General features: G+C 30.1%; 2 protein-coding genes across 6 annotated transcripts; one reads left to right on the forward strand and one right to left on the reverse strand.

Moving 5' to 3' along the window:
- Positions 1-2,773: 2,773 nt before the first annotated feature.
- On the forward strand, positions 2,774-4,974 carry LOC108852887 (flavonoid 3'-monooxygenase CYP75B137-like). The gene is made up of 2 exons (XM_018626363.2): positions 2,774-3,730; positions 4,144-4,974. Exons 1-2 carry the CDS (start codon positions 2,795-2,797, stop codon positions 4,762-4,764), a joined length of 1,557 nt encoding a protein of 518 aa, XP_018481865.2. The 5' UTR covers positions 2,774-2,794; the 3' UTR covers positions 4,765-4,974.
- A 3,294-nt stretch (positions 4,975-8,268) lies between these two features.
- Positions 8,269-12,874, reverse strand: LOC108832747 (alpha-barbatene synthase). Of its 5 annotated transcripts, none has more exons than XM_057007606.1 (8): positions 12,710-12,874; positions 10,084-10,366; positions 9,626-10,007; positions 9,320-9,541; positions 9,099-9,240; positions 8,912-9,017; positions 8,766-8,806; positions 8,269-8,700 (listed from the first exon to the last, which is right to left on the reverse strand). In XM_057007606.1, the coding sequence occupies exons 1-8, from the start codon at positions 12,812-12,814 to the stop codon at positions 8,407-8,409; spliced, it is 1,575 nt and encodes a 524-aa protein (XP_056863586.1). In that variant the 5' UTR covers positions 12,815-12,874; the 3' UTR covers positions 8,269-8,406. The 5 variants fall into 5 exon arrangements, with proteins under 5 accessions (XP_056863586.1, XP_018461699.1, XP_056863585.1 ...); XM_018606197.2 differs by having other exon boundaries at positions 8,912-9,014; positions 12,710-12,871; XM_057007605.1 differs by having other exon boundaries at positions 8,766-9,017; positions 9,644-10,007; positions 12,710-12,872.
- Positions 12,875-13,092: the final 218 nt, after the last annotated feature.

The raw sequence follows: 13,092 nt of genomic DNA on the forward strand, positions 1-13,092 counted from the left end.
TATATACGGGGCATGTCCGACCATTTTCTTTTAATGTTTAGGAGGTTTGTGGATTTGGAAGACGAATTATTCTTTAATTACTATTAAATTTTGATCCACGTTTAAAATTATAGAAATATTTTTAAAAAATTTAATTTACAAAATTAATATATTTTAACATTTTTGATAAGTAAAGTTTGATTTTTATTTGATAATTATATTATTTGTATTTATATTACATATGGAAATTTTTATTACTTAACTTTTTCTATTATTTTAATCTGTTTATTATTGTGTGATATATACTTATTTGATAAATTTTAAATTATAGAACTTATTTTATGGTAATTTATTGACTCTAATATCTTTTTATTGAAACTATACATTTTACCCAAAAAACTTAATTGATGTCAACTTAAACCAAGCATAATCTCATATTAATAATTATAAGATCTTAAAAATAAAAAATATAAAAAAGAATCCAATAAGAGAGTTTTATTAAGTTTAGATGAATGCAATTATTTATTTATGAAAATATAAATAAAATAATTAATTAATTTTATAAATAAATGAAATTATTTTGCAGTATCTAAACCCACGAAAATAGTTATACTTATTTTCTATTTGTATCATAAATAAATCGAGTGTTTTAACTAAATCAATGAAAAATAGATAAATAAAAAGTTATTAAATATGTAGGACATACTGTATTATATTGTTTCGATACAAGATTAATCACTGTATTGTTTAGAAATATATTCTATAGTTGCTTAGAAACACATTTAGTAGTAGTATAAAGGAGAGAATATTAATTATTTTGGGTGAATTTAATTATATAGTAGAAGAGTGTATTTAATAACTTACCAAAACAATGTTGGTTCTATGAGAAGGATCTACTTTATTAAAACAGAAATACACATATAGAATACACCTTTGTTTTTAGTGTTATTTACACTTTCATGCCACCGATATTAAATAATACTTCTTATTTTAATGATTTGTCTTTTCCACTTTGATTAATGTGTTTTTCAAAATTAATTTTGAATCAAATACATAATTAAATAATACTTTCTATTTAATGCTTTATCTCTTCCACTTACATTAATATGTTTTCTAAAATTAAATATACTTCATTAATTTCTCAATTAAGTCAATATCAAATTCAAAAAAAAAATTTCATTGGACAAACAATTCATGTAAATTATAATACCAACTCTTCATTTAACAAATTTGAACGAAAAAATTATTACCAAATTTGTACCGAAACTATATAATATCCAAAACAGATTTACCATTTTGGTATCTAGAGAACCATAACCAAACCTTATCTGAACAAAATATTTCGGATATTCGAATGTATTTAAATCATATTTATATACTTCAATATGTTAGCTATTTTTCGGGTTAATATTCAAGATATAAGCTATTTTAAGTTGTTTAAACTATTTGAAAATATAAAAAATAGTAAAAATTAAATATTTAAAGTAGATAAACAATAATCAAAACACCAAAAATATTTTAAATAAATATTTATTCTTCATCCAAATATTCAAGTTAAACCTATTTTAAATTTTTAATTTAGGTACTTTGACTTACATTACTCAAATTTACATGTTATATTGTTTCAGATTTAGGGATATTTAAAGATATATAAATTTTGAAAATTTTAAAATAATTTAAACGGGTTATTAAACCCGCAAAGATCCAAATCCAACCGGAACTAAAGTTTATAAATACCCGAATAGAGTTAGAATCTTTAAAATCAAAAATCTCAAACCCGAATAGATTTTAACAGAATTCGAGTGGATACCCAAATATCCACCCCTAGATTAGTCAATATAAAACGATCAAATATTACAAATATATTATTTAGTATAAATAAATAAAAACAAAAATTGAAAATTAATACCCGTTCGATCGCACGGGTCAAGATCTAGTTATGTTTTAATACGATAGATTTTATAAGTGAATTTCTAGATTTTGTTAATGTCTCATCACTATATTCTTTTGTAAGAAAAAATAAGACAGGACTTGATCAAAATGATGATATGTAGTTCCTTTTAATGATAAGAATTTATTTTTTGGTAAGATTCTTAAATAAAATGATTATGTAATCTGCCTATATACAATAAATGTAAACTGTGTTTATAAATACTATTAGAATTTCTAAAAAACAAACAATATAAGTGTAACTAGAAAGTTTTATAAAAATGAGTTTATGATAAAAGTAAGTAATTTTGTATATTTATTTATATTTTCATCAAAATTCATTATAAAGTATTTTAACAAATTTACAATGATAATTTTGATTAAAATTTTATTTAGAGCTAAATATTTAAGTTTCCAGTGTGGACCCTACTTCTATACTTTTCAACTAATTGAATAGATTTTACTAAATTAATCCATGTTTTATTACATTTTAAACATCATTATAGCAAACTCTCAACAGCTGATAAATTTTTAACTATCTGATTGTACATTGTCTCAGAAGTTAATCGATCAGATAATTGGCAAGTGTCACGAAATTTTGATCGTTTGTAATAAGATCAGATCAAAAGGAAATTTATTATTATTATTATTATTATTATTATTATTATTATTATTATTATTATTATTATTATTATTATTATTATTATTATTATTATTATTATTAGTTCAATCGTTCACTAGTCACCATCTAGTTTTTGAGTTTAAAAGTCACCATCTAGTTATATTAAAAAAATTAGCAAACCAGATTATATCAAGTCCTACTTCATGAGAAATTATAAATACATCCAAAATGGCTCTTCTTTTCTATCCATTAACTCGATTAAAAATGGCAACCATCTCGGGTCTCTTCAAGATTTTAAGTTGCAGAAACCACGTTGACTGTGCTATAATAGTGATCGCGGTATCCTCTGTTTTATGGTATATTTGGCTTTACGCCAAGTCCAAACGGCAGCCTCATCCCTTGCCTCCGGGACCAAGGGGTCTTCCAATAATCGGAAACCTCCCGTTCCTCAAACCAGAGCTTCACACCTACTTCCAAGGACTGGCTAAAGAGCACGGTCCCATTTTCAAACTCTGGCTCGGCTCCAAACTGGCGATTGTGGTTAGCTCCTCTGAGGTGGCCCGTGAGATTCTACGAACCAACGATGTCATTTTCGCGAACCACGATGTTCCTGCCGTGGCTCTGATAAACACGTACGGTGGTATTGATATAGCCTGGTCACCATATGGACCAAGGTGGCGGATGCTGAGGAAACTATGCGTTAATAGGATACTGAGCAACGTCAGGTTGGATTCATCTGTTGGCCTACGTCGCGGAGAGACCAGGAGAACAATTAGGTATTTGGCGGATCTGGCTCGAGCCGGGTCGCAGGTTAACTTGGGAGAACAAATATTCTTGATGATATTAAATGTCGTAACGCAGATGTTGTGGGGCGCTACGGTTGGAGAAGAAGAGAGGGAGATTGTTGGAGCTGAGTTCTTAGAATTAGTTCAAGAGATGAACGACCTCCTGATGGTGCCCAATATATCTGACTTTTTCCCGGTATTGACCCGGTTTGATCTTCAGGGTTTGGCCAAGCGTATGCGAGGACTGGCTCAGAGAATGGACCGGCTGTTTAACCGGGTCATTAATCAACGGCTGGGGATGGATAAGGGAGATGAATTGAAGGGTGAAGATTTTTTAGAGGTCTTACTAAAAATAAAGGATGAAGAAGATGGGCAGACAGATTTGAACATGAACGATGTGAAGGCGTTGCTCATGGTACGTAAGACATTCTCTAATGGAGTGTTATAACGCCAAGATGATTTATTAAAGTTGGTTTGTTATATATAGATATAATCCAATATGAAATCCTTACCAGCTTGATATATATATATATATATATATAGAGGTAACTGGATTATTGGAATAATGGTATAAAACATGTCAACTTAAAAATAGGATTTTAAATTTTTTTAAAGAACATACATATTTTAGTTTTGGGTGTTAGAGTTTATTATTTATTTAGGGTCTGGGATTTAATTCTTAGACCTTAGTAGTTAGTATATCGCTCTTAGAAGTTCTAGTTCAAAATTGGAGCTGTGGGTTTAGATTTAGACTAGTTTCTAATTTAAAATATACAGCTTCGGTTAGTTTCGATATAATTTTTTTTAATCAGACTCAATTATATATAGAACATGGTGCTCGGGGGTACAGATTCATCGTTACATGTCATCGAGTTTGCAATGGCCGAGCTAATAAACAAACCGGATATCATGAAGAGAGCTCAACAAGAACTTGACGAAGTTGTGGGAAAAGATAAAATAGTGGAGGAGTCTGATATCAATAAACTTCCATACATTCTTGCCATTATGAAAGAAACTCTCAGGCTTCACACGGTTGCACCACTCCTTATTCCTCACCGCCCATCCCAAACAACCGTAGTGGGCGGCTTCACTATCCCTAAAGATTCAAAGGTCTTTATTAATGTGTGGGGAATCCATAGGAATCCAAATGTATGGGAGAACCCACTTGAGTTTGATCCTAACCGGTTTCATGATAAATCTTATGACTTCAACGGAAATGATTTCAACTATATTCCGTTCGGATCTGGTCGTAGAATATGTGTGGGAATGGCGATGGGGGAGAGAATTGTTCTCTATAATATCGCTACGCTTTTGCATTCTTTTGACTGGAAACTTCCTCAAGGAGAGAGAATGGAGATCGAGGAGAAGTTTGGCATCGCCTTGAAGCTGAAGAATCCACTTCTTACCACCCCAGTGCGAAGGTTATCCGATCCAGATCTTTATCTGTAATCTAACTGCCAGATAAAGGATAATTGAATAAAGCTTAACATGTTATAGGGGGTGCACATGCTGGCAAAGTTTGATATAGTAGCCTATTTCCTGTTCCAAGTCCTACATATCTTCTGTGTTTCTGTTTTCTTTATACATATTTGGGGTTTGTGCTTTGTAAATACCTGCGTTTGTTTTACTTGATTTATAAAGTCATCATAATTAAAAGTTTCTCGATATGAATCTTTCACTAACTATATTGATATTTTATATTTCATTAAAGAGTCCCGTACAAACTGAAGAGATTCATGTGAGACTTGCAATACGAAAAGTAGAGAAACCAATAAGAGTATTTGATGCAGGCTTAGACTAAATCTTCCATCACTTTGAAGTGATCTCAGTGGATTCACTAGATTAACTTTCATCGAAAACCAAATAGCACATTTCAACACAAGATAAGAAATAAAATGATATTTTCTTCAAATATGTATTGTGTCTATGAGTAAAGAGAAGATATAATCCTTCAATTTTCCATTGCCGCGGTTGAATAAATCACCGGCCGTATATAAAGCTGGGCATAAGGTAAGTTTTGCTACTTGGCTTGGCTTGTACTTATACTTGATTTTTGTGATCAAATATTCGTTGTATCAAGTATCTCGAGAAAACTAGTATTTGCAAATTACTTGAAAGTTTTTTTATTTGCCATCAAATAAACGTCAGGATTTTCCTACAACGTTTTTTTTTCAGTCAAAATATGTCATGTTTGCTTGTAGTGTAAGAAGAATAAGATATCGGAGATCGATGAACAGGACCATCGTCCTCACCTATAATAAGGCAACCTTACAAAATCTAATTTTTTATTCGTTAAACTAATCTCTGAAAATATGGACATTCATTACGATCAAAATTTTACGAAACTCACACAAAATTGAGAATGATTGAAACATTTGTTTACTAATTCTAAACAGATGAGGATGTAGGTAAGCTGGAGGGAGAAAGTGAACTGAAAAAGGATTTTCGGTCATAATTTGAATGTCTGATGGACAAGATTCTCGATCGTAAAGAGAATAGATATTGGGAAATTATTATTAGGCATTTCTCTTAGCCGCATGTATATGTCTTCCCCATTACTACTAAGAAGGGGTGTACATAGAACATCATCGTAAGTTAACATAGAGAAAGTCAGTTGTCTTGGTGTAGCATATCTATGAATTTCTAAAAGAATATTTATAGATTAAATTAACTCATGATTTGTTTTTTTATTTTTACACCAATGTCAGTTTCTGTTAAAACTTTGCGATTTTCTTTTGTAAGTTGATTTCTTACTGTGTGTTTTCTCCTGTGATGGGAGAAACGATCAGGCACTTGGCAGTGCTCATTGGCCCGAAGTTGAGTATGCTGAATTTATGTATTGTAACTAAATCTTACTTAAGTTGAGTATGCTGAATGTATACATCGAAAAGCTTTTATCTACAATCACAGGTGTCACTTTCGTATTAATAAGAACTAGAACTTGAACGGCGCCCGTGCGGATATTTGATTTAATTTATGTTCAACGTAAACTCATAAACCACATATTTTATAAAAGAATCTCATTTATATATTTTTTTATGTTTTGTAATTTTGCGATTTAGTTAATCCCATGAAAATGTTAGCTCCCTTCAATACATGCGATTTAGTTAATATCCGTACAATATTAATAATGATAAATATATGGATATCGATTTGGTTAGATAAGTTTTTGAATTGTAATTAAACAATTTTAATTGATTTTAAATGCAGTGGAAGAATCTGTAAATAAAAAGATATACAAAAGTATTTAATTTATTATAAATACAATGGTAAATGTATATTAAAAACACTGTTATCCATATTTGCAAACAATTCTTATTTAAACTCTTATTTATGTTTCCAAACAGTACCAAAAAGTGTTTCAAATTTAATAATACATATGTTGACAATTTATTTGGTAATCGAAGCATCACATATTTTTTTGGAGTTTTTGGGCTTCATTCATCTTCTCTTTTAGGTTGATCATGTTCGTTTTTCCATCCAGATGATCCATCTGGATGAAAATGACAGTTTTGTTTTTTTAGGCATTAAAAATACAAGTCATCTAGATGATTTTTTTTCAAAATAATATAATGTCTATTATACTCCTATAATTCAAAAATTACAAACTTAAACCTAATATTATTTTGTCACTCACAAAAATGACAAAAACACATTTCCCACCAAAACCACAAAATAAAAATTTCCGCCAAAACCACAAATGCTATTTTTTGCCAAAATCACAATTTTTCGTCAAAAATGCTATTTCCCGCCAAAACAAATTTTCCGTCAAAACCACAAAATGCACTTTCACATCAAAACATTTTTTCCATCAAGACCGCCAAAACGCATTTTCCCGTCAAAACCGCCAAAACGTATTTTCCTGCCAAAACAAAATTTCCCTCCTAAACTCATTTTCCGCCAAAACGGAAAACACATTTCCACCAAAACCGCAAAAAACGCATTTTCACATCAAACACACATTTTTCCGTCAAGACCGTCAAAGCGCATTTTCCCGTCAGAACATCTTAAACACATTTTCCCGCCAAAACAGAAAACGTATTTTCCGCCAAAACGCAAAGACGGTGTCCCGCCAAAACCGAAAAACTCATTTTCCCACCAAAACCTCAAAAACGCATTTTCTCACCAAACCGCAAAAACTTGTCTTCTCGCCAAAACCACAAAAACATGTTTTCCTGCCAAAATCACGAAACGTGTTTTTCAACCAAAACTGCAAGACGTATTTTCTTGCCAAAACCGCAAGTACGTGTTTTCCAGCCAAACACATTTTCAGTCAAAACCGCCAAAATGCATGTTTTGTTAAAATACCAAAATAAAAATTTCCGCTAAAACTGAAAATTATAATTTTTTCTCCAAAAAGTAGTGTAAAACAATTATATTTTAGAAAATTAATCTGAATTAATTTAATGAAAAAATAAAATATGATTAAATCAAAATAAATGTATATTAATAATTTGTTTGCTAAACTCATCATGAAATGAAAATAAAAACATAAATTCTTTTAGATGATTCTTGATGAACCATTGGATGTACAAACAAAAAATCCTATAAAATTTGGATCGATCACATAAATGGATCAACTGACATATGGTGACTTATAACTGTCGAAAGATGAAACCATAACTAATAGTTGGACCAGAAGAGAATTAAAAGCAAAATATAAAACCAAAATGGGTCTGTTTTATTTGGCTGAAGTCATTTTCTAAACGTCAGTTTTATATTTGTTTTGCCAGTTTAGTTTCTTCTTCATTTTCCTTAAGGGTCTACATGATTCAATAACATGGGAAATTAGATGAGATAACCATAAAAAAACAGTAATTCATTAACTAACTAAAATCACACCATTTCTCCTCTTTTCTCTTCCTATATCTATCTACTTTCTCTCTACAAAACTAATTTCTCTTTTTTCTTATCTATTTCCCAAATAAGCACTAAAATATGAAAAAGTCACACTAAAACATAAGAAAACACCTTTGAAAATCAAATGTTTATAATTTGTCCTTAGATTCCACCAATTAGGAAAAAGCATGACAGCAATTCAGTGAGTGGAAAAGCTTTTTTTTACATGTCCAATAAAACACTCAAGTGTACCTAAAGATGAATTGGATCAACAAGCAATGCAATGAGGTATTCCTTCAGTTTTCCTCCGCGGTGATTGTAGACATCATCAGATGTACATAAAACATCCACCATGCGTCCGAAATTAAGGGCTACCATTAGAACTGATCGTGAAACGTTTGTCGGTTTTAAGCATTCTTCGTTTATACTTTTGTTGACATCTCCAACCATTTTCTGGATTTCTCTAATGGCTTCTTCTTTGGTAACTCCATGTTGCTTCATGTAATAGTTGAGTGCGTTTGCACTGTATCCACTATTCATATCCTCCTAATCATACCACCATCCAGTTAGATAACAAAAAATATTGACTAATGTAAACCTTTGTATTGTACCTCGAAGTCCATAATGTCATCCATGAGACGTGTCTTCTTGGCTATAAATCGGACAACATTTGGTCGAGATATTAGCCATTCAAAATCGATCTTCTTACCGGTTTCTTCAAGTCCCATAATAGAACATGCTATGGTTGAATACGTACCAGCTGCAGCCCCACCAGTTTCTACGTACTCATCAAAGTTAGGCACATGACCGGTTCGTGCCCATTTGAGATGCTCAAGTTCTGATCTTGCGAATATTTTGAACTGCTTAATGACACCAAAATTTAAGCTTCACTACCAGACAATCAAATGTTTATTTGGTCGTTTTGAAAAAATATAGTTTTTGACCTCTTCTATCACATTCTCCAATGCAAAGGATCGTCCGTGTAACTTCATTACTTCTTCAAACTCTTTAAAAAGATACATCACAAGTTTGAAGGTCGTCTTCATGATCAGACTCTGACAATTTTCCATGTAATCAGGATCCCATCTGTTCAGATAAGAATGGAAAATTGGTTTCCTGTCTTGCAATCACATAAAGCTTCTCAAGGTATATATAACTGAGGTACCTTTCAAGACAATCAACCAGGCTTTCAACTTCTGGAACTGAACCATAAGTATCACAAAAATCGTCTACACAGGTTGTAGCTAAGACAAACTTCGCTGTCATAATTCTTCCTAGTGAGAATTTGGGCTCGAAATAGATCATTAATGTCGAGAACCAGCTCTCGATTGTTCTTTCTCTGATGCCAAGTGGGAGGTTCTGTACATGGTCTAGCCCCTTCCACCACCTACATAAATATAAAAGGTTCAAATATGTGCAAGGTACAATAGTCCTAGCATGCTCTTAAAAGACAAATAATATATTGACACACATTATGACTGTTTTTAACTCATAAATGTAATGAAGCCGCAAGAACTTGAAATTGAGCTTTGCTAGCTTGAGCAATGTGTCATCTCGGTCCTCTTCTTGTTCATAGAATGAAATATACTCTTTTGCAACAAGAACTTGTGTTTTCCGGTGCTGAGGTATGTAAAGAGCATTTTGTACATGCTTTAAAACGTGTGGTGGGCTTTCTCTGAGACCAGAAGCTAGTTGTTCTAAGTGATCTACAGAGAAGCTTAATGCTTCATCCAATATATGATCTGTCGTTGTCCCGAAGTGAACTGCTTCGTAGAAGCTTAGCAAACCCTTGACATCTTCTATCATACATTCTTTGAACTTACCATCATTTCCCTTGAATCTATTGAAAACATCTACATGGAAAGAATAATTTGACTTTCAGTTTATGACGTACACATCTATATTAACCAAAATGATAAATTATCTTACCGGAAGGCATGTTGTGACCATATGTTCGAAAAGCCCGGAACATAATGGAGATTGTGTACAAATCATTTTCACCATTGATCAAATCTTCCATCTTCTCAAAAGCGTGTTTGAGGGTCTCTTCGATCTCCTTCTCAAAATGATAAGCCAGACCAAGACTTTCCAGAAGATGAATTAAGAGTATTTTCCTCTTCACTGCATCTTCTTCTTCGGAAGACAACATGAAAAAGTTTTCTCTCACTTTAGGTTTTACTACCTCAATCTCTTTGGCAAGTAACTCAAGATCCTGAAAGACAAAATTCAAAGATTTCTATATAGACTTCTAGAGTATTTTGATATTTGTTATATTTAAAAAACATTGTATGATAATTAGTGTAGACCATATAAAATTTTATAGCCTAGAAAAGTCGATAAAACCGAAACCCTATTTTAATAGAATAGGAGATTAGATGAAAAAAACTTGTTGACATTATGTGCATCCATGTACCTTTCCGAAAATAATAGATATAAAATATAAGGTTGTTAAGATTTCATATCGCAATCACCAATTTTTAGTGACATCATCGTAATCGCCAATTAAATATGCGTATTTAAGAAAGTTTAATTTGTTTTAATAGATGATTTCTATAATATATTTTATTTAATTTTAGTAAATTGATATTGGTGATTTTAAATGGGCCATAAAAGCATAACATTATGTGCATAGATAAGATTAGATGAAATAATATTTTTGTTGACATTCTGTGCATCCATGTACCTTTTCGAAAATAATAAATATAAAATATATGGTTGTTAAGCTGTTCATATCCCAATCACCAATTAAACATGACTATTTAATAAAATATATTTTGGTTTACCAGATCATCTTTCAATATATTAGATTTCAAAACTAGATTAAGATGTCCATATGGTAATCTAATCTATTAAAATAGCGTCCTAACTTTTTATCTACTTATAAATGTTGTCATTTAAATTTTGGACTTATTCATATTTTACTAGAAATAGATATTAATAAGTTTTTTTTTTTTGAAATTCCCTTAGTTTACTTTCAATATTTCAAATTTTCCACACCTATTTTTTATGGCTAACAATATTAATCAGTTTCATCCTAATTACTATACATTCGTAAAACTTTCACCTTTATATTTTTTTTAGAACTATGGACGTTTTATTGTATTTATTTGTTTTGTATGATTGGTAAATATAATTTACCAATCATATATAAGTGCTATAATAAGTGATTTTAATCAAACGTATTTTACTCAGATGCGGGCTAGTCATAATTTCTAAAATGGTTAGCTATACTATAAAACTATATATTTTTACAGTATAGCTAAATTTATTTTAAAATGTATTTTATACAATAAAAATTAATAACTAAGTAAAATATATAAAATAGATTACTATATATTAATAATGTCGAATAAGAAATCTAAAAAAGAAGATTATATAGTTACACAACATAAAACACTAAAATGTAAATTATATATTTAAAACATTTATTGTAATATCAAAGTTGTATATTTATATAAACAATATCCGCACGGACGTGCGGGTTCAAATTCTAGTTACCAATTAAATAGGAGTGTTTACTAAGGTATAATTTGATTTAATAGATTAGATTTCAAAAGTATATTTTATTTAACTAGAGTATATTGATATTGGTTAGATTTAAATGTGGCATAAAACATAACATTCTGTGCATAAATAAGAATGGATGAAATATTTTTTTGTTGAAATTATGTGCATCCATGTACCTTTTCGAAAAAATTAGATATAAAAAGATATGGTTGTTAGTATGTTCATATCAGGATCACCAATTAAATAGGAGTACTTAATAAATTATAATTTGGTTTAATAGATTAGATTTTAAAAGTATATTTTATTTAATTAGAGTATATTTAATAAAAGTATATTGATATTGGTTAGATTTAAAAAAATTGTATGATAATGATTAATGGAGTTTATTTAGTTAGACCTTATAACTTTTTTTAATAATCTAAAAATAGTCGATAAAATAAGAACTCTGTTTTAGTAGAATAAAAGATTAGATGAAATAATTTTTTGTTGACATTATGTGCATCCATGTAAATTTTCGAAAATAATAGATATAAAAGATATGGTTGTTAAGATGTACATATCATAATCACCGATAGGAGTATTTAATAAATCATAATTTGATTTAATTGATTAGATTTCAAAATAATATTTTATTTTATTAAAGTATATTCATATTGGTTATCTTTAAAAACATTGTATGATAAGATTACTGGAGTTTATTTAGTTAGACCTTATAATTTTTTTATAGTCTAAAACAGTCTATAAAATAGAGACTCTATTTTAATATAATAGATAGGTAGAATATTGGATCTAACTTCAATTGGTTACATAATAACCATACTAATACAAACTATTAGATCAACTATACTTGTATATTACAGATAAATACATTTGTTTGAACTATATATATATATAGAGGGGCATCTATATATATGTTGGGTGAAAGAACAACCATATTAATATTATGTTCAAACGAGAGTATATATAGTTGTTAAAAAAACGAGAGTATATATTTAGGGGATATATGCAAGTATAAACTTAATTGAAAAAATACTGTATATTTTCTCACCGAGTCAGTATTGGTAACGTTAAGGAAGTAATCAGCCCATTGAGAGGGTGCCAGTTTTGAAAATATGAAACAGCTTTCCTGATCCTGATTTCTTCCTGCTTCCATAGAGAGAGAGAGAGAGAGAGAGAGAGAGAGAGAGAGAGAGAGAGAGAGAGAGAGAGAGAGAGAGAGAGAGAGAATGGAAATATTAAATATGATCAGTTAGAAAGGAGCCGATCATATATCTTTATACAGAAACAATACACAAGATTCAAAAAATGATTTACTGTTTTTGGGTTATCTGAATGTTTTTTTATAGATGGTTGACCAATATTATTTCGGTCAAAACTGATTCAGTTTGAATTTTGTAGTCACGATAATTTATTTAATTGTTAGTCTAGAAT

Source organism: Raphanus sativus, chromosome 4 (assembly GCF_000801105.2).
Source record: "Raphanus sativus cultivar WK10039 chromosome 4, ASM80110v3, whole genome shotgun sequence".
Taxonomy (NCBI): domain Eukaryota; kingdom Viridiplantae; phylum Streptophyta; class Magnoliopsida; order Brassicales; family Brassicaceae; genus Raphanus; species Raphanus sativus.

Bases quoted from the DNA above. Each gene is read 5' to 3' on its own strand.
- LOC108852887 (XM_018626363.2), top strand. From the start codon at position 2,795: ATGGCAACCATCTCGGGTCTCTTCAAGATTTTAAGTTGCAGAAACCAC. The intron at 3,731-4,143 runs GTACGTAAGACA...AATTATATATAG, and splicing joins ATGTGAAGGCGTTGCTCATG to AACATGGTGCTCGGGGGTAC.
- LOC108832747 (XM_057007604.1), bottom strand. From the start codon at position 12,814: ATGGAAGCAGGAAGAAATCAGGATCAGGAAAGCTGTTTCATATTTTCA. The intron at 9,542-9,625 runs GTGTGTCAATAT...ATATTTATGTAG, and splicing joins GAGTTAAAAACAGTCATAAT to GTGGTGGAAGGGGCTAGACC. The intron at 9,018-9,098 runs GTCAAAAACTAT...GGTGTCATTAAG, and splicing joins TGGAGAATGTGATAGAAGAG to CAGTTCAAAATATTCGCAAG.